Source organism: Somniosus microcephalus, chromosome 7, assembly GCF_052327205.1.
Source record: "Somniosus microcephalus isolate GS21.2 chromosome 7, FLI_Smic_1.0, whole genome shotgun sequence".
Taxonomy (NCBI): Eukaryota; Metazoa; Chordata; class Chondrichthyes; order Squaliformes; family Somniosidae; genus Somniosus; species Somniosus microcephalus.
Window position 1 is genome coordinate 28,451,003 of NC_140993.1, and position 21,175 is coordinate 28,472,177.

Below are 21,175 nucleotides of genomic sequence, written 5' to 3' on the forward strand. Positions count from 1 at the left end.
TGTGCAGAGGTCAAGAAGCAGGTCACCTGCCCACTCTCTCCAGCGAGAGGGTGGCACCAAAAAGAACACGGAAGGCTCGAGGGAAGGAAAGATCATTACCAACTTACAAACAGTAATTAAAATCGCCTGAAGTATAATCCTGTGACTTTCTCACTTGCCTAATCCTAATAATGTACTCCTAAATAAACCGGGCAGAAATACAACTGGGTCTGAAGAAGCCACCACAGACACTATAATCTTCCCGAGATTCAGTGCAAGGATGGAGAAAGCGTGCTGCATTACGCTGGTACTCTGGGAGGAACTGGCCCGTCACCAATGAGTGGTACCCGGGGCTCCATTTTAAACGGAGAGTGTTAAGTTGCTCTCATAATCCTATTTATTGAGAATTGACCAGTTAAAATGAACGCAATCACCAAAGTTTATCCATTTTTTCTTACAAGTGGAGCTATGCTGATGGAGGTAGTGGGAGTGATCACTGATGATAATCACTGGTGGCATCAACCTGTTCCCTCAAGGATATCACCACCAGAATTCCCATCAGAGCATGCAAGATTGAAAGAGAACGAACAGGAAGTTGCCCCCCCCACCCCAGTCAATCACAAGGAGTTAATGCGACATAAAAGCAGATCAAAAATTATGCATAATACCCTGAAGTGTTTAATAAGATATTAAGAAAGGTTAAAATAAAACACAGCAGGCTTTTAAACCCCCTCCAGAATTAGAAATGTTGTGGGGTGGGGGTGTTCCATTGCTCTAAATATGGTCGCTTTAAATGCAACAAGCCCCCGCCCCTGCCGTAGCCCAGGGATACGCAGTTGACATTGCTTCTCATACATGGCTGTAAATAAAAAGCCAAAAGCATATCACATTTGTGAAGTCTCGGTCCAATTCCTAATAACCACAAAACCATGGTTGACATGAATCTGGTCATTTATGTGAAAATGACTTATGTAATAATACTGGGCGGCCTGCTGGTGGCGTTGTCCAGGGAGAGTATAAATACTCGGGTATGGGCCCAGCTTGCTCAGGACATTCTTTAACAGGAACTAGTGAAGGACACAACTAGATCTCCATGTTGTAAACAGTTGATTAAAGTGTTAATACTCAGACCAAGTGCCTAGTAGTTTTCCTACGTCAATGGTTGAGCGGAACAGACACCGAGATTGAAAATCGCAGTAAGGGCGGCTCTAAGAACATTCTACAAAGAGCACCGATTACCCTTCAAACAGGGAAACTTAAAAACATTCTGACAACCAAAATGGTGGAGAGAGCGTCCGCACATAAAGAGAGGCGAGATTGTTTTTATTTATTTTTATTTTTACCTGTTGTTCCAGATACTTTTGAAGAGATCAAGAGCTTCTCGGAGTCGATTGGTGTTGTTGTCTTCCCTTATCACCATGTTGTAGCTACTGCTGGCCACCACAAAAATAATAGCAGTGACGTCTACAGGCGAGAGGTTGCAGCGGGCCCGAGCAATGGCGACAATTCAGTTCAGTCCAGGGAGACAAAAGGTAGGGGGCGGGAGAGGAGGGGGGAGGGGTGGGGGTGGAGAGAGAAGAATACAACAGATTTATTGGGTGCAGGAAAAAAACCCGCGTCTTCCGAGCTCACCTATTAACTTATTCTGGTGATAAGGAACCAGTTTTGCCGCCTCCAACGCTAGTTATGTGACCAGTTTGTCTGTGACAGAACCTAGCGACGACTATGCTTACTGAAGTGGTATCATTGACCTTACCAGCGCAGGCAGCATGCTGAACAGATTGACTGTGCCCAACACGACCATCCAGAGCTGAACACTTCGACAACCGAGCACTGATTAAAACACCAGCTTGCTGTGAAAGCCACTGCTGTGGTGCTAATGTAAAGACCAATCTCAAGAACTTAAATGCACTGCAGTCATGATAATCTGTTGTTCAAGGATAGGTCAGCAGCCCAGGGAGCCAGTTTAATCCACAGTTTAAAAAAAAAACAATTACCAGGTCAGGCTGCTGAAAAGGACCGATGAGTTCAAGAGGTAATTAATGTGTTTTTGGAGGGGCGGGGGGGGGGGGGGGGGGGGGAAGGGGGTGGGGGTGGGGTGGAGTGATTGATGGATATAGTAAGAAGGCAGGTTTGTGATTTATCAGAAACAAAAAAAGACCTGCATTTATATTGCGCCTTTCATGACCACCAATGAAGTACTTTTTGAAGTGTAGTCACTGTTGTAATGTGGGAAACGCGGCAGCCAACTTGCGCACAGCAAGGTCCCACAAACAGCAATGTGATAATGTCCAGATAATCTGTTTTAGTGATGTTGATTGAGGGATAAATATTGGTCAGGATACCGGGGATAATTCCCCTGCTCTTCTTCGAAATAGTGCCATGGGATCTTCTACCTCCACCTGAGAGAGCAGACGGGGCCTCGGTTTAACGTCTCATCTGAAACATGGCACCTCTGACAGTGCAGCACTCCCTCAACACTGCACTGGGAGTATCAGCCTAGCTTTATGTGCTCAAGTCCCTGGAGTGAGACTTGAACCCACAACTTTCTGACTCAGAGGCGAGGGTGCTACCGACTGAGCCGCTGGCTGAAGACCATGTTGAACCTACTGCTCATTTTGAAAGATCAATTCCCCCTCCCCCCCCCAACCAACCCATCCAACAGATCCATTTATATTTTCTCTCTCCAGGAACGCACACAAATGGGACTGATTATAACTCACACCGGAATCGGGTGCTAACAGCGCTGTAACGGCCTCAGAACGGGGGCCAGTCCCGTTATCGCAGAGGCCGCCGTTGGTAGAGGGGCTGACCACTGGCTGGATTTAGAGCCCGCCTGTTTCAGGCGGTGGGCGCCTTTCAATGTGCACACTGGGTCCCAGGACGTAAACAGGACCCCAATCGCCATTTCAGGACAGGCCCAGTTGGCGCCAGAATTATTTTTTTGCGGGGTCAAGAGGAGCAGGAATGATCCTCTAGGCCGCACAAAAATAAAACCAGCGTCACAGCTGCCCCTGGGGGCTCACCCCATTCTGCGACCGCCACCATCTCCAGAACTTACCCGCTGTCGGGCCTCCTGTTATTGCCGCGGCCTGAATCCTCTGACCTGCATCAGGGCGGCCGGTTTTGGGTCAGGCAGCCACCCACCCCCTCCCGTCCCCTCCCACCCCAACACTACTTTTATTTAAATGAGGTCCGGGCCACAAAATGGCTCCGGCCTCTCCGTGGCTGGAATGGGCGAGCGGCGGCTCAGCCTACTCCCAAAATCCAGCAGGGATCAAGATTATTCTACAAGCTCTTCCTTTGCGATTTGCTGCAAGAGCAACAACATAGAAACATAGAAGATAGGAGCAGGAGTAGGCCATTCGGCCCCTCGAGCCTGTTCTGCCATTCAATGAGATCATGGCTGATCATCCAAATTCAGTACCCTGTCCCTGCTTTTTCCCCATTTCCCTTGATCCCTTTAGCCTTAAGAAATATATCTAACACCTTCTTGAATATATTTAATGAATTGGCCTCAATTGCCTTCTGTGGTAGAGAATTCCACAGGTTCACCACTCTCTGGGTGAAGAAATTGCTCCTCATCTTTGTCCTAAATGTCCCCTTATCTTTAGACTGTGACTCCTGGTTCTGGACTCCCCCGCCATCGGGAACATCCTTCCTGCATCTAGTCTGTCTAGTCCTGTTAGAATTTTATAAGTTTCAATGAGATCCCCTCTCATTCTTCTATACTCCAGCGAATATAAGCCCAATCGACCCAAACTCTCTTCATACGTCATTCCTGGTATCAGTCTGGTGAATCTTCGCTGCACTCCCTCCATGGCAAGAACATCCTTCCTCAGATAAGGCGACCAAAGCTGCACACAATACTCAAGGTGTGGTCTCACCAAGGCCCTGTACAACTGCAGCAAGACATCCTTGCTCCTGTACTTGAATCCTCTTGCTATGAAGGCCAACATACCGTTTGCCTTCTTAACTGCCTGCTGCACCTGCATGCTTACCTTCAGCGACTGGTGCACAAGGACACCCAGGTCTTGTTGCACTTCCCCTTCTCCCAATCTATTGCCATTCAGATAATAATCTGCCTTCCTGTTTTTGCCACCAAAGTGGATAACCTTGCATTTATCCACATTATACTGCATCTGCCCAATCACCCAACCTATCCAAATCATACTGGAGTTGATGTGTTAAGTAGTAGCTAACCAATACCTCGTGTCCTGGATCAGAATGACGCCAACTGACATCAATCTGCGAATTCCCGTTCATTTAGTCAGTTTCTCCACCTGCATTTCGCAACTTGGCAAATTTACTGGACTTGCTGCAAAAACCAGTTGATCGAGGAGCCGAAATCAATGGGCTTAACATAAACCCCATTCAATTCACACAAGGCACATTTTTCAGCTGTAGCCGACTTGGTGCAGACTGCAGAATGCATGGGGATTAATGAGCTAGTTTAGGAATAGGGATTAGAAACCTGCCTGATCACCTGATCCCTTTTTGGAATCTGAACATGTCTTGGTAAACTAGCTATTGGATCCAATACAGGGACAATAGGGTAAAGTGAAAATAAGGGGAGAAAATGGCAAGGAAGAAATTCAGCAGTGGGTACTAAATTCAGTGGCCATGTAATTGTGGAGCGCTGCCTGTAAATGAGAGTGAGGCACTCGTGAGATCAATCACGTTTGTATAAAAGACTCCTCCATGATTACTAACCATTAAAGCACTGGATCCATTTTCTCCGTTCATCTCTCTGTCCTCCCACATCAAACATGCTGGAAGAGAAAAGACAAGGCAGCATAGTCAGGAGTCCTGCTCAGTGTATCAGAGAGTGAAAGACACGCGGGGGAGGTGGGAGGAAGTGTGTCTCGTTAAACGGAGCGGGAGAAACAGTTTGCAAGGAATACTACACAATGACTTCCTATCATTTTTCTGGTCTTTGTAATGAATTAGAAACTGTTACAACAACAACAACAAAACTTGTATTTCTACAGCGCCTTGAACGTAGTAAAACGTCCCAAGGCGCTGCACAGGAGTGTCATAAAACAAAATTTGACACGGAGCCACATAAGGAGAAATTAGGGCAGATGACCAAGGAGCGTTTTAAAAGGAGGAGAGAGAGGCGGAGAGGCTTAGGGAGGGAGTTCCAGAGCTCGGGGCCGAGGCTGCTGAAGGCACGGCCACCGATGGCCGAGCGACAAAATCTGGGATGCTCCAGAGGTCAGAATTAGAGGAGCATCACATTAATTGAGGAGTTGATTGAGAAGTATCATGTCATCTTTTGCTGGTGAATGCTATCCAAAATTAAACTTCAGAGAATGGTTTGAACAGTTTCCTCTATGATTGAGGAAACCAATTTGAAACTCCAAGGCCATTCCCACTATCCACCAAAAACCTCCACCCTCGACGTTCCCATATCGATCCCAATCAGAGCCAGGATTTTTCAGTACTGCGTCCTATCCTCAGACCAGCATCTGGAGCATCCTTTTTGGGTGGCCCTTACCCTCTGTCAGCAAGTAATGATGATGTAATGTGTACCTCTCAATTAACAGCTTCTGAGTCTTCACAAGGACCAGAAAGCCAGAGTCATAACGGCACAGAAGGAGGCCATTTGGCAATCCAGTCAGTCCCATTCCCCTGCTCTATTCCCGTAGCCCTGCAAGTTTATTTCCCTCAAGTGCCTATCCAGTCTCCCCTTGAAAACATTGAGTGTCTCCGCTTCCACCACTTCCGTCGGCAGCGAGTTCCAGGTCCTCACCACTCGCTGCATAAAAGTTTTTCCTCACGTCCCCCCTGTATCTCTTGCCCAAAACCTTAAATCTGTGTCCCCTAGTCCTTGTACCATCAACTAGTGGGAACAGCCTTTCCCTGTCTAGCCTATCCAAACCCACTATAATCTTGTACACCTCTCTCAAAACACCCCTCAACCTCCTTTGCTCTAATGAAAACAAATCCAGCTTCTCCAATCTGTCCTTGTAGCTAAGATTCCCCATCCCTGGAACCATTCTGGTAAATCTCCTCTGCACCCTCTCAAGTCATTGCATTACTACGTCAGTCACCCATGGCTGAGAATGGGAACCAGAACCAGGAGAGGAGTTTGGGAAGAGTATAAACAATGCAAAGAAATGTATAGAGGTGGCCTCATTTAACACTGTAAATGTACGAAAGTAAAAGGGTGGAATTTTAGTACTTCTCCAACAGGAATGATTTAAATAACTTGGGTTTGAACAGTACCTTTTCATGGCTTCGGGACGTCTCAAAGCACTTTTTGAAGTGCAGTCAACACAATGTAGGCAAAGGTGGCGGCCAGTTTGCACACACAAAGATTCCACAAACAGCAAATGAATAAAATGACCAGATAATCTTACTTTTTTTTTGGGTGACATTAGATGAGGGAGGCGTGTCGGTCAGGACACTGGAGAACTCCCTGCTCTTTGGATAGTGGCAAGGGACCTGTTACCTCTGCCTGTGCAGAGGGATGGAGTTTAGCGTCTCATCCGAAAGACGGCCTCTCCCACTGTGGAGCATCAGCATGGCACTGAAGCATCTGCTGAGAATATCGAATGATTATTTAAGCGGTCTTCAGTAAAAACAATCCTTAGCAACAGTGCAAAAAACTCTTTAAAAGCACAGTCCAACAGAGTTTCCTCGAGGTCGGGGTTTTCCCCCCCTCACTACTTTCTTTCACATTTCGGTTGAAGGAATGGACACTGGAGGAGTTGTGATGACCGAGTGATGTTGCAGGAGTGATCTTGGAAAGATACTCACTGAAAATTTACTTTGTCAACTTGAAATCTTGTTTCAAAAATCCCTGATGTCAAAACTCTGCATCGGAGCAAATCCTGGCAGAAAGGAAAAGAAAGATATTGACAAATAGTTCTGGCTGGTAAAAGTGCAACCTCGACATCTGCGCAACAGACCCCCAGCGAATGCAGCTGAAGCCGCGATGACGAACTCCTTTACACAAAGCTTCACCTGAACAGGTTTTTAAAAAAAATATTTAATGCTGAAATGGGACACAATCATTCCAAAAAATTAAAATACTAGCAGATGCTGGGAATCAAACAGAAAATGCTGCCAACACTGCAGATCAGGCAGCGTCTGTGGAGAGAGAAACATAGGGTTAACGTTTGAGGTCAATGACCTTTTGTCAGAACAGTCATTCCAGTTCTGTGGGTGAGAGGGAGAGAGGGGAAGAATACTCTTTTTATGTTGCAGTAATCTCCTTCTCTTACACTCCTCTCCCCTGCTGTGATCAAAAGCCTGTGTTTTAACCTAACGGCTCTTTTTGATCCATATTATCCAACTAGCTTATTTATTTAATAATCTATATGTGCCTGTCCTTACAGTGCAATGAAATTCATCTCCTGCACGAGGATATACATATCAGGAAAGGCTGAACAGGCTGGGGCTCTTTTTTCTCTAGAAAAGAGACGGCTGAGGGGTGACCTGATAGAGGTCTTTAAGGTTAGGAGAGGAGTTTGATAGGGTGGATGTGGGGAAAATGTTTCCACTTGTGGGGAGTCCAAAACTAGGGGTCATAAATATGATAGTCACCAAGAAAACCAATAGGGAATTCAGGAGAAATGTCTTTACCCAGAGGGTGGTTAGAATGTGGAACTCGCTACCGCAGGGACTGGTTGAGGCGAATAGTATAGATACATTCAAGGGGGGAGCGAGATAAGCAGATGAGGGAGAAAGGAATAGAAAGATATACTGATAGGGTGAGATGAAGAGGGGTGAGAGGAGGCTCGTGTGGGGCATAAACACTGGCATTGGGCCGAATTGCCGATAGCCCTATGGCCCTGCATTTGTGGTCAGAGGCTTCCCGCGGGGAAATGCCTCCGAACTGCAAATAAAACGCCCGCGTACCTGGTGGTCCGGGATTCACGGAGACTCGCGGTCCCGGGCCTCTTCGGGCACCCGCGGGTAGAGGCCCACGTATCCCAGGGGTGCAGGCGGTTCGCAAGTGCCCCTGGGATCTCGTGAGCCGGCCCAACCAATAAAAGAAGGGAATCCCCATTCATGCTTATGTACAGGAACCCCATAAGCATGAATGGGAATACCCCCCAAAAATACACCTAGACATCAAATAAATAAATAAAACCATCACATATTTAAGATGAATAAAAATGTCATTTATCTGTAATTAAATAGTTAAAACAAAAATTTAATTTTTTGAAAAATAAATTTAAATGTTTTAAATGGACTAAAAATAAACTTGCCTTGTTACACAGGTTTTTTAAATGTTTAAATGATTGATAAAAATTTATTTTTATTTTTTTTAACTTCTTTTACCAGGCGTAAGAATTTCACGGACATTCGCTGGGCAAATAGCCCAACTCTCCGCCCGCGGATGCCCTTTTCCCGGGGATGCGGTGGATCTGTCAAGAAAATTCTTGACAGATAGCAAGGTCTGGGCTTTCGCGCATGCCCAAACCCGGAACTTGCGCAGCCCCTACGGGCGTGTGCGCACCTCGTACGCGCCCGTAGGGGCCGCAAATTACGGCCCTATGTATCCGGATGCACCAGATTAGGAGCATTTACACAGAGCTTTCCCCTAAGGATACAAAATGCACGGGTAGGGTCTGACGTAAGAAAACTACTAGGCACTTGGTCTAAGCATTAAACAAAGCTTTAATCAACTGTTTTACAACATGGAGATCTAGTTGTGTCCTTCATTAGTTACTGTAAAAGAATGTCCTGAGCAAGCTGGGCCCATGCCTGAGTATTTATACTCTCCCTGGACAGCGCCACCAGCAGGCTGCCCAGTATTATTTCATAAGCCATTTCCACATGAATGACCGATCATGTCAGGGTCTATGATAGGGTAAATTTTACTTGATCTGTTGGAGGGATGTGCTTGATAGGTCAAATATCCTTTTCTTGTTCCGTGCTTTCTCATGTTCAGCCACACCAGCAGCCAACAAATGAAACCATCACATGGAGCCTGGCGTCACTGAGCCTGTAAATCTGCTCATAAATTGAGAAGATAAACAGACATTTCAACTTTGGAAAACATGACTTCAGGGGTCACACTGCCAGAACCAACACACAAAGCAGATGCAGGCAAAGCGTTCACTGTGTGAAAGTATTTAAATACTATGGAAACAAACGAAATAAACTTTAGGAAGCTAGGAGCAAAAACTTTTTCACCCAAAGGATAATGCTACCAGGGAAGGCCACTGAAAGCCATCAATATCGATGGGTTCAAAAGACAAATTGGTTTCTTGAGAGAGATGCATTGCAGGGTATAGTGAGCAGGCAGGTAAGGTGGGGCTGGTCCATTAAAAAGACGGGTTTGTTGGGCCTAATGGCTTTTTCTTGTTCCTAAAATAATTCTTAACCATCTTATCATGCGCTGCTGGTCAAGTAAAGGTCGGAGGCCGACTGCACTCTGTGTGAGATGGCCTCTTAGAAAAGGTCTAAGCGTCTCCTGATGCCACAGCGGTTTCTATTCTCTTCAGTTATGACACTTCGAGCTACAAAACGCAGACAAACGGCTTTTGAAAAAAAACTTGACAACTCAACAAACAGCTTACAACTGATAAAATGACCCTGAATAAAAACTATGACCAAGGCCACTGCTTCAAGGTGAGTGAATAAGTTAAGTTTCTTTTTAATTACATTAGGTTTTTCTTAGCGCTTTGGGACATTTGTTTTTTCTGTGAGAACTGAAAACCCTTGCACGGAGCTTCATTCACTAATGTGAGTTTCACAGCCCCTGAAGACAGGACAAAATTGCTCTGACGGGGATGGGTGTCCGTTGAGCAGTAAGAACTATTCGCAACAGCTAGCTCCAAGTCGCCCTGCAGTGTGTCAACAGAGGCAGGTCACACAGTGGTAGTAATTACAGCACAGAAACAGGCCTTTCGACTCAACAGGTCTATTATGGTGTTTATGCTCCACACCAGCCTCCTCCGACCCCTCTGCCTCTCACCCCATCAACATACCCTTCTATTCCCTTCTCCCTCAAATGCTTATCTAGCTTTCCCTTAAATGCATCTACGCTATTCACCTCAACCACTCCCTGTGGTAGCGAGTTCCACATTCTCACCACTCTCTGGGTAAAGAAGTTTCTCCTGAATTCCCTATTGGATTTATTAGTGACTATTTTACATTTATGGCCCCTAGTTCTCATCTCACCCGCAAGTGGAAACATCTTCTCTACGTCTACCCTATCAAACCCTTTCATAATCTTGACCTCTATCAGGTCACCCCTCAATCTTCTCTTTTCTAGAGAAAAGAGCCCCACCCTGATCAATCATTCCTGATAGGTATAACCTCTCAGTTCTGGTATCATTCACTGAGGTTGCTGCCTCCACGGAGTTTAACAGGCTATTCAGGTCACTGTAACACTCCAAAGTTACCAAACTCAGGCAAATCGCACCATGAAGTCAATGTGGATTTAAACTAGATAAGAACATAAGAACTAGGAACAGGAATAGGCCACTTGGCCCCTCGAGCCTGCTCCGCCATTCAATAAGATCATGGCTGATCTGATCTTGGGCTCAAAGCCACTTCCCTGCCCGCTCCCCATAACCCTTCACTCCCTTATCTTGTAAAAATTTGTCTATCTCCACTTTAAATGTATTCAACGACCCAGCCTCCACGGCTCTCTGGGGCAGAGAATTCCACAGATTTACGACCCTCTGAGAGAAGAAAATCCTCCTCATCTCAGTTCTAAAAGGGCGACCCTTTATTCTAAAACTGTGCCCCCGCGTTCTAGATTTCCCCACGAGGGGAAACATCCTCTCTGGATCTACCTTGTTGAGCCCCCTCAGTATCTTGTATGTTTCAATAAGATCACCTTCTTCTAAATTCCAATGAGTATAGGCCCAACCTGCTCAACCTTTCTTCGTAAGACAATAAGGGGGGGGGGTGGGGAGGGTAAAATCCACACTGCCAAGAAGTGTGAGAAAAGGACCAGTGGGGCAAATGGGCAGGGTGGGGCCAGTTACCCAGATCATAACCACTGCTCCCATTTTCTCGGACAGCAGGCACTGGTAATGTGAAATAAAAACAGAAAATGCTGTAAAATACTCAGAAGGTCAGGCAGCATCTGTGGAGAGAGAAACAGAGTTAACGTTTCAGGTCGATGACCCTTCGTCAGAACTCACCCTTCGTTCTGACGAAGTGGTCATCGACCTGAAATGTTAACTCTGTTTCTCTCTCCATAGATGCTGCCTGACCTGCTGAGTATTTCCTGCATTTTCTGTTTTGTTATTACCCAGGCAAGAGGTGCTGTGCACAAATGCACGTTGCACCAAGGAATAAAACAAGTGAGTCAGAAGCACAAATTCAGCTTAAAGGACACTCCAGAGACCTGGGGCGCGATCGTGCCAGCCCTGGGGAGGCGGGTCTGCCAGGAAAATGGCAGAATCTGGGGGGCGCGTACCCATCCCGCCCCCCATCTCGACTCCCGTGCCATCTTTCCAGGAGGCGGGTAGCCGATCCGCACCGGGTCCCGTCTCCTGGAGGCGGGAAGGGGATTATAGCCAATTAACTGCCCGTTAACAGGTAGTTAACAGGCAGTTAAGAGAATTATCCTCATATTTCCACCAGAGACGCGGGCTTCCCGATGTCAGGAAACACCGCCAGGGTCACCGAGGTGAGCAGTAGGTCTGCGGGGGTCGGAGGGGTGCAAAAGTGCGCTGTGGAGGTGAGCGATGGGTGCAAGTGTGGAGAGGTAAGTATGTGAGGTGAGTGGAAAGTGATAGAAAATGTTTACTTACCTTTGTTTCTTCCTGCAGGCTTCAACAGTTGGGGATGCAGAGACTCTCGCACCTCACTAGCAGAGATGACCGATTGCTGCTGCATTCTCCGATGCAACAACCATCTAATTTCTGCTCACAAAAGAGGGTTGATGAGTCTTGAATACAAGGACTCATCAAACAACAGAGAATGTCAGTGTTTGACAGCTTCACAGAGCTGGCAAACGATGACAATTCATCTGTCAAAAATTTTTGACAGATGAAACATCATACGTTGACGTTCTCTGTAACCGGCTTCCTCTTAATTGGCCTGCTAAGCCCGCTGGGCGGGCTTAACAAGGTCAATCAAGGGAAAATAGCGTGGGTTGGCCACAAGTCGATGGGGGTGGGACTAAAACCCGACAAGCAGCAGTCCCGCCTCCAACGTGCCACCATTGGCAAAATCACCCCCCAGGTTACAGCCCAGGCATGATTGGGAGCTATAAATTCCAGGCTATAAGATCTTTGGAAAGGACGGCGAAACTGGGAAAAGGGGGGGATGGGGAGAGTAGCGATATTGACAAAAGACACAATTGCAGAAGTAGAAAGAAGGGATTTCGAATCAGAGAGGGCGATCAGGCAGTGGAAACACTATGGGTCGAATGAAGGAACAGCAAAGAATGCAAGTCTCTGGTGGGTGTTGTCTGCAGACCTCCCGTTAGTCTGTGGTAGCAGTGTGGGGGTGGGGTGGGGGGTTCAGGGAGTATAACGGAGACCAGCAAAGACAATGTGGTTATAATGGGAGATTTACCAGAATGGTTCTGGGGATGGGGGGTCTTAGCTACAAGGACAGGTTGGAGAAGCTGGATTTGTTTTCATTAGAGCAAAGGAGGTTGAGGGGTGATTTGAGAGGTGTACAAGATTATGACGGATTTGGATGGGCTAGACGGGGAAAGGCTGTTCCCACTAGTTGATGGTGCAAGGACTAGGGGACACAGATTTAAGGTTTTGGGCAAGAGATACGGGGGGGGGGGGACGGGAGGGAAAACTTTTTTACGCAGCGAGTGGTGAGGACCTGGAACTCGCTGCCGACGGAAGTGGTAGAAGCGGAGACACTCGATGTTTTCAAGGGGAGACTGGATAGGCACTTGAGGGAAATAAACTTGCAGGGCTACGGGGATAGAGCGGGGGAACGGAACTGACTGGATTGCTCTGCAGAGAGACGGCGCGGACTCGATGGGCCGAATGGCCTCCTTCTGTGCCGTTATGGCTCTATGTTAATTTTCACATAGATGGGGAGAGGCAGAACAGCTCATTAATCATAATCATAATAATCGACTTTATTGTCATTGTTAGTGCACAAGTGCAGTCCAACGAAATGTAGGCTTGCGGCTCCCGAGAGTGTACATTTCTGGAATGAATTTCTGGAATGCATAACGTGATCAGGACAGTTTTCTAGAACAATATGTTTAAGAACTGAAATAAAAACAGAAAATGCTGGAAAGACCTGAAACGTTAACTCTGTTTCTCTCTCCACAGATGCTGCCTGACCTGCTAAGTGTTTCCAGCGTTTTCTGTTTTTCCTTTCAGATTTCCAGCATCCGCAGTATTTTGCTTTTGTGTCAATGTTTAAGAACCGACAAGGGAACTGACGTAAGAAAACTACTAGGCACTTGGTCTAAGCGTTAAACAAAGCTTTAATCAACTGTTTTACAACATGGAGGTCTAGTTGTGTCCTTCACTAGTTCCTGTTAAGAATGTCCTGCGCAAGCTGGGCCCGTGCCCGAGTATTTATACTCTCCCTGGACAGTGCTGCCCGTAGGCCGCTCAGTACAGGAAACTTTGGTTTATCCGGAGGTTGTATGTCCGGAAACCTCGATCTAACGGCAGAAATCAGCAGCCGTTTTGGTTAGGTTTTTTTTCTTCTCCTAGCATTTTTTTTTTAACAGTCAGGCTCTTGAAAGCGTCTCTGTAGCTTAGCAACAGCTTCAGAGACGCTTCCAAGGTACGGGCCGAGTGTTTACAAGCTGTTGCTAAGCAACAGTGTTTGTTGTCAGATATGGAGATGAAAACCTCCGTATATTCAAGCTGGTCTATCCGGAAGTTTTGATAGACCGGCAGCAGCTCGGTCCCGTCGGTGCCGGATATCGCGAAGTTTCCTGTATTATTTCATAAGTCTTTCTTTCATGAATGACTGATTCATGTCAGGAACGATCCACACTGGATTTTGTGATGAATAGCGAACCAGAACTAGTTACCCATCTGCTCAACAATGAAGCTCAACGTAAGCTCGAGGAACAGCACCTCATCTTTCGCTTAGGCACTTTACAGCCTTCTGGACTTAACATTGAGTTCAACAATTTCAGGCCATAACCTCTGCCCCTATCATTCTTTCTCCATTTTCTTTTCTCTCTCTCACATGGCAGCTGTCGTTCATTCTGCCATCGACATTTACACTTCATCTAGAGTCATCTTTTACAATAGCAAAATACTGCGGATGCTGGAAATCCAAAATAACAACAGAAAACGCTGGAAAAACTCAGCAGGCCAGGCAACATCCGTGGAGAGAGAAATAGAGTCAACGTTTTGGGTCGAAACCCTTCGTCAGAACTGAGAGAAAAAGGCAGGAAATGAAACAAAAGGCAGTTTGGGGGGCTGGTAAATAGGGGGAGGGGATGAAAAGAAGAGGCATTAAGAGATATTCAAGGTGAGACAAGATGGTAATAGGACAGGTAAAGAGACAGACAATGGCTCTAGATGACGTGTGAAATGCGCTGGCAGAGTGAGAGACAGTTGCCATGTGGGAGAGAGGGGGAAAAAAAGGGAAAAGTCACAAACCAAAAGTGTGGATAAAAAATATAAAAATATAATAGGGGCCGAGGTTATGATCTGAAGTTGTTGAACTCGATATTGAGTCCGGAGTCATCTTTTGTTTCTTAACTTGTCCCATTACCATCTCCTTTTGCCTTGCACCATCATCCCTTTTGTCTCTTAATCTCTCCTGCCTTCCGTCCTATCACAGACCTTCCCTTTTGTTCTATCCTCCCCTCCCCCCTCTCCCTGCCCCTAAACTTGCTTAAAAACCTGTTCCATCTCCAGCTTTTTCCAGTTCTGACAAAGGGTCATCGACCTGAAACGTTAACTCTCTTTCTCTCTCCACAGATGCTGCCTGACCTGCTGAGCGTTTCCAGCATTTTCAGTTTTTATTTCAGATTTCCACAGCCACAGTATTTTGCTTTTGTACTAGTTAACAATCTGGTGCTAAGGGAGCATCTTGCAAATAGTGACCATAATACGATTTAAACTGATGTTCGCTGGAGAGGGAGAAGCAAAAGTCACAAACCAAGCTCGTAAATTTAAGTAAGGCAAACTTCGAAGGGATAAGAAAATTAACTGCAATTAACTGGGCTGAACTGTTAATGGGTATATACCTACAGACGAACAGTGGAAAGTATTCAAGGAGGTATTTGGTTAGTTACAGAAGATTAGTTATAGCAAAGTTCCTGTGGTAATATTCATTCTTGCTGTGGGGCATGTGCACAGTAACATCACTGGAAGCACCTGCACATTGTAGCGTCAATACTTCAAATCCTGTCGCCTTCAAATACTTAGAAATCAAGAATGAATTACTTTCTATTGAATTGTCTTGTGATCCCAAAATGTAAGAGAGAGATAGGATTTACTTTTGTGGTAAAACAATTTCTACTACTTTTGAGGGAATAGATGTCCCATGAATACCTATATCAGTCGTTGAGTATATTCAAGAATGAGATCGCTAGATTTTTGGACTTTAAGGGAATCAAGGGATATGGGGATCGAGTGGGAAAGTGGAGTTGAGGTTGATGATCTTATTGAATGGCGGAGCAGGCTCGAGAGGCCGTATTTCTTATGTTCTTATGCACAAACACACACATGTACATATGTACTGTTGAAAGTAACAGTATTCAGTACTACAGTTTCTACAATATATTGCTATTTATTACGTTTTGAAACATACAAAATTCTTACAGGGCTTGACAGGGAGGATGCTCCCCCTGGCTGGGGAGTTTAGAACCAGGAGTCACAGTCTCAGAATAAGGGGTCGGCCATTTAGGACTGAGATGAGGAGAAATTTCTTCACTCAGAGGGTGGTGAATCTTTGGAATTCTCTACCCGGAGGCTGTGGAGGCTCAGTCGTTGAGTATATTCAAGACAGAGTTCGATAGATTTTTGGATATTAAGGGATTTAAGGGATATGGGGATAGTGCAGGAAAGTGGAGATGAGGTAGAAGATCAGCCATGATCTTATTGAATGGCAGAGCAGGCTCAAAGGGCCGAATGGCCGACTCCTGCTCCTATTTCTTATGTTCTTATGTTTATATTCGCTACCTGACACAAGAAGCCGGAACCACAAGCAGAAAAATTCTCAGTGTCCTGTAAGTTGGTTCGTTCCCTGTATCAAAAGGTGTTTGATCTTAGTTACGTTCTGTGAAAAGAGGGTTCAGATTTTTTGGTCACTTAATCAGAGGAAAAAGTACAGAAGGATAAAGACCATCCTTCAATCAGTTCGAGTGACCGACCCGCCACCGATTGCGGCTGCTACCACCACGGAAAATTCAGCCCAAAGTGTGGGTTTTTGGGAAACCAGTATTTTCAGTTCAAATCTAGAGAACACCAGTAGAAAACTGGGATGGGGGAAGAATTTCAGTCGGGTTCTCCCAATCTTTAGCATCTACCCATATTTTTTTTTATTGATTCGTTTACAGGATGTGGGCCAGCATTTATTGCCCATCCCTAATTGCCCTCGAGAAGTTGGTGGTGAGCAGCCTTCTTGAACCGCTGCAGTCCATGTGGTGAAGGTACCTCCCACAGTGCTGACTTTGTCGTAGCGGTTTGGTATAACTGAGTGGCTCGCTGGGCCATTTCAGAGGGGCAGTTCAGAGTCAACCACATTGCTGGTCACATATAGGCCAGGCCGGGTAAGGACGGTAGATTTCCTTCCCTAAAGGACATTTTTACGACAATCCGGTAGTTTTCATAGTACATAAGAGGTAGGAGCAGGAGTCGGTCATTCGGCCCCTCGAGCCTGCTCCGCCATTCAATAAGATCATGGCCTCAACTCCACTTTCCTGCCCGCTCCCCATAACCCTTGACCCCCCCCCCTTATTGTTCAAAAATCGGTCTATCTCCACCTTAAATATATTCAATAACAGCTCTCTGGGGAAGAGAATTCCACAGATTCACAACCCTCTTGAGAGAAGAAATTCCTCCTCATTTCCGTTTTAAATGGGTGTCCCCTTAATCTGAAACTATACCCCCTATTTCTAGATTCCCCCACGAGGGGAAATATCCTCTCTGCCAAGCCCCTTCAGAATCTTACATGCTTCAATAAGATCCAATGCATAGAGGCCCATTACTCATCACCATTACTGATAATAGATTTTTAATTACAGATTTTTTTTTATTTTTTAAATTAACTGATTTTAAATTGCCCAGCTGTTGTGGTGGGATTTGAACTCATTACTCTGGGCTTCTGGATTATTAGCTCAGTAATATAACCACTGTGCTACCGTACCCTCATACAAGTTACTACTAGCAGAGAGGCACCATTCTAACCTGTTGAGACTTTACTAATGCATTTCAGGGATGCTCGTTGTGTGTGAGATTTAAGTGTCTAGCGGGTGCATGAAAAATGCCGTGCAATTACTACCCGAGAACCTCACAGTTCAAAACACAGCAGACCGTGAATGTACGTTTTACAGTACTTGCACCGTTTACTATTTCATTTACCCAACTGTGGTACAAAAGAAAGCCCCGCAGAGGGTGCGTGGGCTCGAAGTAACAGTACATTTATTGCACTGCGCACCTTCTCTCGTTAAAGTCACTCACTCACCTGGTCCGATGGGGAGTAATCGTTTTGTCGGACTTGGTCAATTTTGTCTAAAAAGCTGAAAGAAAAAAAAAACAAAATACCCCAAGTTTAATTCTTTGTTTTCAGTCTGAAACTGGAAAGCAAAACATGGTTATTGTATTTTATAAAATATATATATATTTTTAAAATGAGACAGGGAACAGACAAAAATTATAAATAAACTTAAGGTAAAATCTTCAACATAAATTCTAGGTCAGTCACCTACAGCTTACCAGTGCATTACTAGTGATAACATAGATTGTACAGCACATAAACAGGCCATTCTATCAGGAAAGGATGTTACACCTGTCAGGAAAGGATGAACAGGCTGGGTCTCTATTCTCTTGAAAAAAGGCTGAGGGGTGACCTAATCGAGGTCTTTAAAATTATGAAAGGTTTTGATAGAGTAAACACAGAGAGAGAATGTTTCCACTTGTGGGGAAGAGCATAACTAGAGGCCATCAATATAAGATAGTCACCAAGAAATCAAATAGGGAATTCAGAAGAAACTTCTTTATCCAGAGAGTGGTGAGAATGTGGAACTCGCTACCACAGGGAGTGGTTGAAGCGAATAGTATAGATGCATTTAAGGGGAGGCTGGACAAGCATATGAGGGAGAAGGGAATAGAGGGTTACGCTGATAGATTTAGATGAGGAAAGACGGGAGGAGGCTCGAGTGGAGCATAAACACCGGCATGGACTGGTTGGGCCGAATGGCCTGTGTCTGTGCCGTATATCCTGTGTAATCCTATGTACAGCACAGAAACAGGCCATTCGGCCCAACTGCTCCATGCCGGTGTTTATGACACGACACGCGCCTCCTCCCACTCACTGCAAGTAATGTTTGCTGTCATTGAGTAGCCGTGCGGTTACTGACTTAACCGGGTGGGGGAAAATCTGGTCACCCGATAGTTTAGGAAGGATCCGGAGATGCTCGTTAGTACACAGAACCCAATAAAGTAAAAGTAAAACCACAGCAGTCAGCCTATAAAAAGATAGATCATGTCACTTCTGGCGCGTAACCCTTCGTCAGACATGTTACACACCCGAGTTGTGTTCTCTCCTTACACCTACTGACTGACCTGCCCTATATGCCCAACATTTTCTGCATTCATTTCATAATTCCAGCATTTCCCATTAATTTTAAAGGGTAGGTTAGTCTCAGATTCAGTTCCAATAAAGAATGCTATCCAAAAACAGTAACCCTTTCTCTTCCGGGTGCTGACTGACCTCCTTTACATTTCTGTCTTTATTTCACAGTTACGTGCTTTGTTTTTTTTTTGCCTTGATAAGATCCAAAAGATTTGATGAAATGTTTTGAAAGATGAGATTCTCCACAGCGAGGTGTAATGTACCTTTCAAGCCTGACTATTTCTATAGGCCAGGGATGTCCAAACTATGGCCAGTGGGCCAGTTCTAACCATCAAGCCCTAGCAATCCATCCCTCTAAAGCCCAGGCAACATAATTCTATCTGTGCTTCTACTTACTGCTCACGGGCTCGGAATATTGTGGGCCTCGAGGTCTGATGCTCTCTGCGATGATTACTGCTCAACATTGACCTACATTGGCTCCCGGTCGGGAAGGCCTCGATTTTAAAATTCTCACCCTTGTTTTCAAATCCCTCCATGGCCTGGCCCCTCCCCACCTCCCTGTCTCCGTAACCTCCTCCAATCCCGTTATGTGACTTTATAAACAAGTTATGTGTTTTCAATCTCTTGAACCCGTTTTAAGGGATTTTCCAGCTTCACTAAAAGTAAACACGTGATATCTCGCTGATTAATCTTACTTCCTTTTTTCTTTCCCTTTTGCTTTCCAACTCCCACCAGATAGTCTCAATGACTTAAGAGATGCGATTGTGTACCTTTTTATATATAATATTTGCAATGTTGATACAGTTCCTATGACATTCACATTTCCTATGACTATTCCAACACTCTCCTGGCCGGTCTCCCCTCTTGCACCCTCCGTAAACTTGAGTTCATCCAAAACTCTGCTGCCCCGTATCCTAACTCGCACCAAGTCCCGTTCTCCCATTACCCCAGTGCTCACTGCCCCGTATCCTAACTCGCACCAAGTCCCCTTCACCCATTACCCCAGTGCTCACTGCCCCGTGTCCTAACTCGCACCAAGTCCCGTTCTCCCATTACCCCAGTGCTCACTGCCCCGTATCCTAACTCGCACCAAGTCCCGTTCACCCATTACCCCAGTGCTCACTGCCCCGTATCCTAACTCGCACCAAGTCCCGTTCTCCCATTACCCCAGTGCTCACTGCCCCGTATCCTAACTCGCACCAAGTCCCGTTCACCCATTACCCCAGTGCTCACTGCCCCGTGTCCTAACTCGCACCAAGTCCCGTTCACCCATTACCCCAGTGCTCACTGCCCCGTATCCTAACTCGCACCAAGTCCCGTTCACCCATTACCCCAGTGCTCACTGCCCCGTATCCTAACTCGCACCAAGTCCCGTTCACCCATTACCCCAGTGCTCACTGCCCCGTGTCCTAACTCGCACCAAGTCCCGTTCACCCATTACCCCAGTGCTCACTGCCCCGTGTCCTAACTCGCACCAAGTCCCGTTCACCCATTACCCCAGTGCTCACTGCCCCGTATCCTAACTCGCACCAAGTCCCGTTCACCCATTACCCCAGTGCTCACTGCCCCGTATCCTAACTCGCACCAAGTCCCGTTCACCCATTACCCCAGTGCTCACTGCCCCGTATCCTAACTCGCACCAAGTCCCGTTCACCCATTACCCCAGTGCTCACTGCCCCGTATCCTAACTCGCACCAAGTCCCGTTCACCCATTACCCCAGTGCTCACTGCCCCGTATCCTAACTCGCACCAAGTCCCGTTCACCCATTACCCCAGTGCTCACTGCCCCGTATCCTAACTCGCACCAAGTCCCGTTCACCCATTACCCCAGTGCTCACTGCCCCGTGTCCTAACTCGCACCAAGTCCCGTTCTCCCATTACCCCTGTGCTCACTGCCCCGTGTCCTAACTCGCACCAAGTCCCGTTCTCCCATTACCCCAGTGCTCACTGCCCCGTGTCCTAACTCGCACCAAGTCCCGTTCACCCATTACCCCAGTGCTCACTGCCCCGTGTCCTAACTCGCACCAAGTCCCGTTCTCCCATTACCCCAGTGCTCACTGCCCCGTGTCCTAACTCGCACCAAGTCCCGTTCACCCATTACCCCAGTGCTCACTGCCCCGTATCCTAACTCGCACCAAGTCCCGTTCACCCATTACCCCAGTGCTCACTGCCCCGTATCCTAACTCGCACCAAGTCCCGTTCACCCATTACCCCAGTGCTCACTAACTCGCACCAAGTCCCGTTCTCCCATTACCCCAGTGCTCACTGCCCCGTATCGTAACTCGCACCAAGTCCCGTTCACCCATTACCCCAGTGCTCACTGCCCCGTATCCTAACTCGCACCAAGTCCCGTTCTCCCATTACCCCAGTGCTCGCAGACCGCCGGCAACACCTCGATTTTAAACTTCTCATCCTTGTTATCAAACCCCTCCATGGCCTGGCCCCCTCCCTATCTCTGTAGCTCCCTCCAGCCCTACAACCCCCAGAGATCTCCGCGCTCCTCCAATTCTGGCCTCTTGCGCAT

At 46.5% G+C, this 21,175-nt stretch overlaps 1 protein-coding gene across 1 annotated transcript in view; it reads right to left on the reverse strand.

Annotated features, from left to right (window-relative positions):
* The window catches only part of LOC147114582 (guanine nucleotide-binding protein G(olf) subunit alpha-like), a 573,882-nt gene that overhangs the window by 172,415 nt on the left and 380,292 nt on the right, over positions 1-21,175 (reverse strand). Inside the window, exons 8-11 of the mRNA XM_085992352.1 lie at positions 17,542-17,596; positions 6,745-6,818; positions 4,693-4,751; positions 1,323-1,443 (exon numbers count right to left, since the gene is read on the reverse strand). Of these exons, the coding sequence (XP_085848478.1) occupies positions 1,323-1,443; positions 4,693-4,751; positions 6,745-6,818; positions 17,542-17,596 (309 nt within the window). The remainder of the gene's footprint in view (positions 1-1,322; positions 1,444-4,692; positions 4,752-6,744; positions 6,819-17,541; positions 17,597-21,175) is intronic.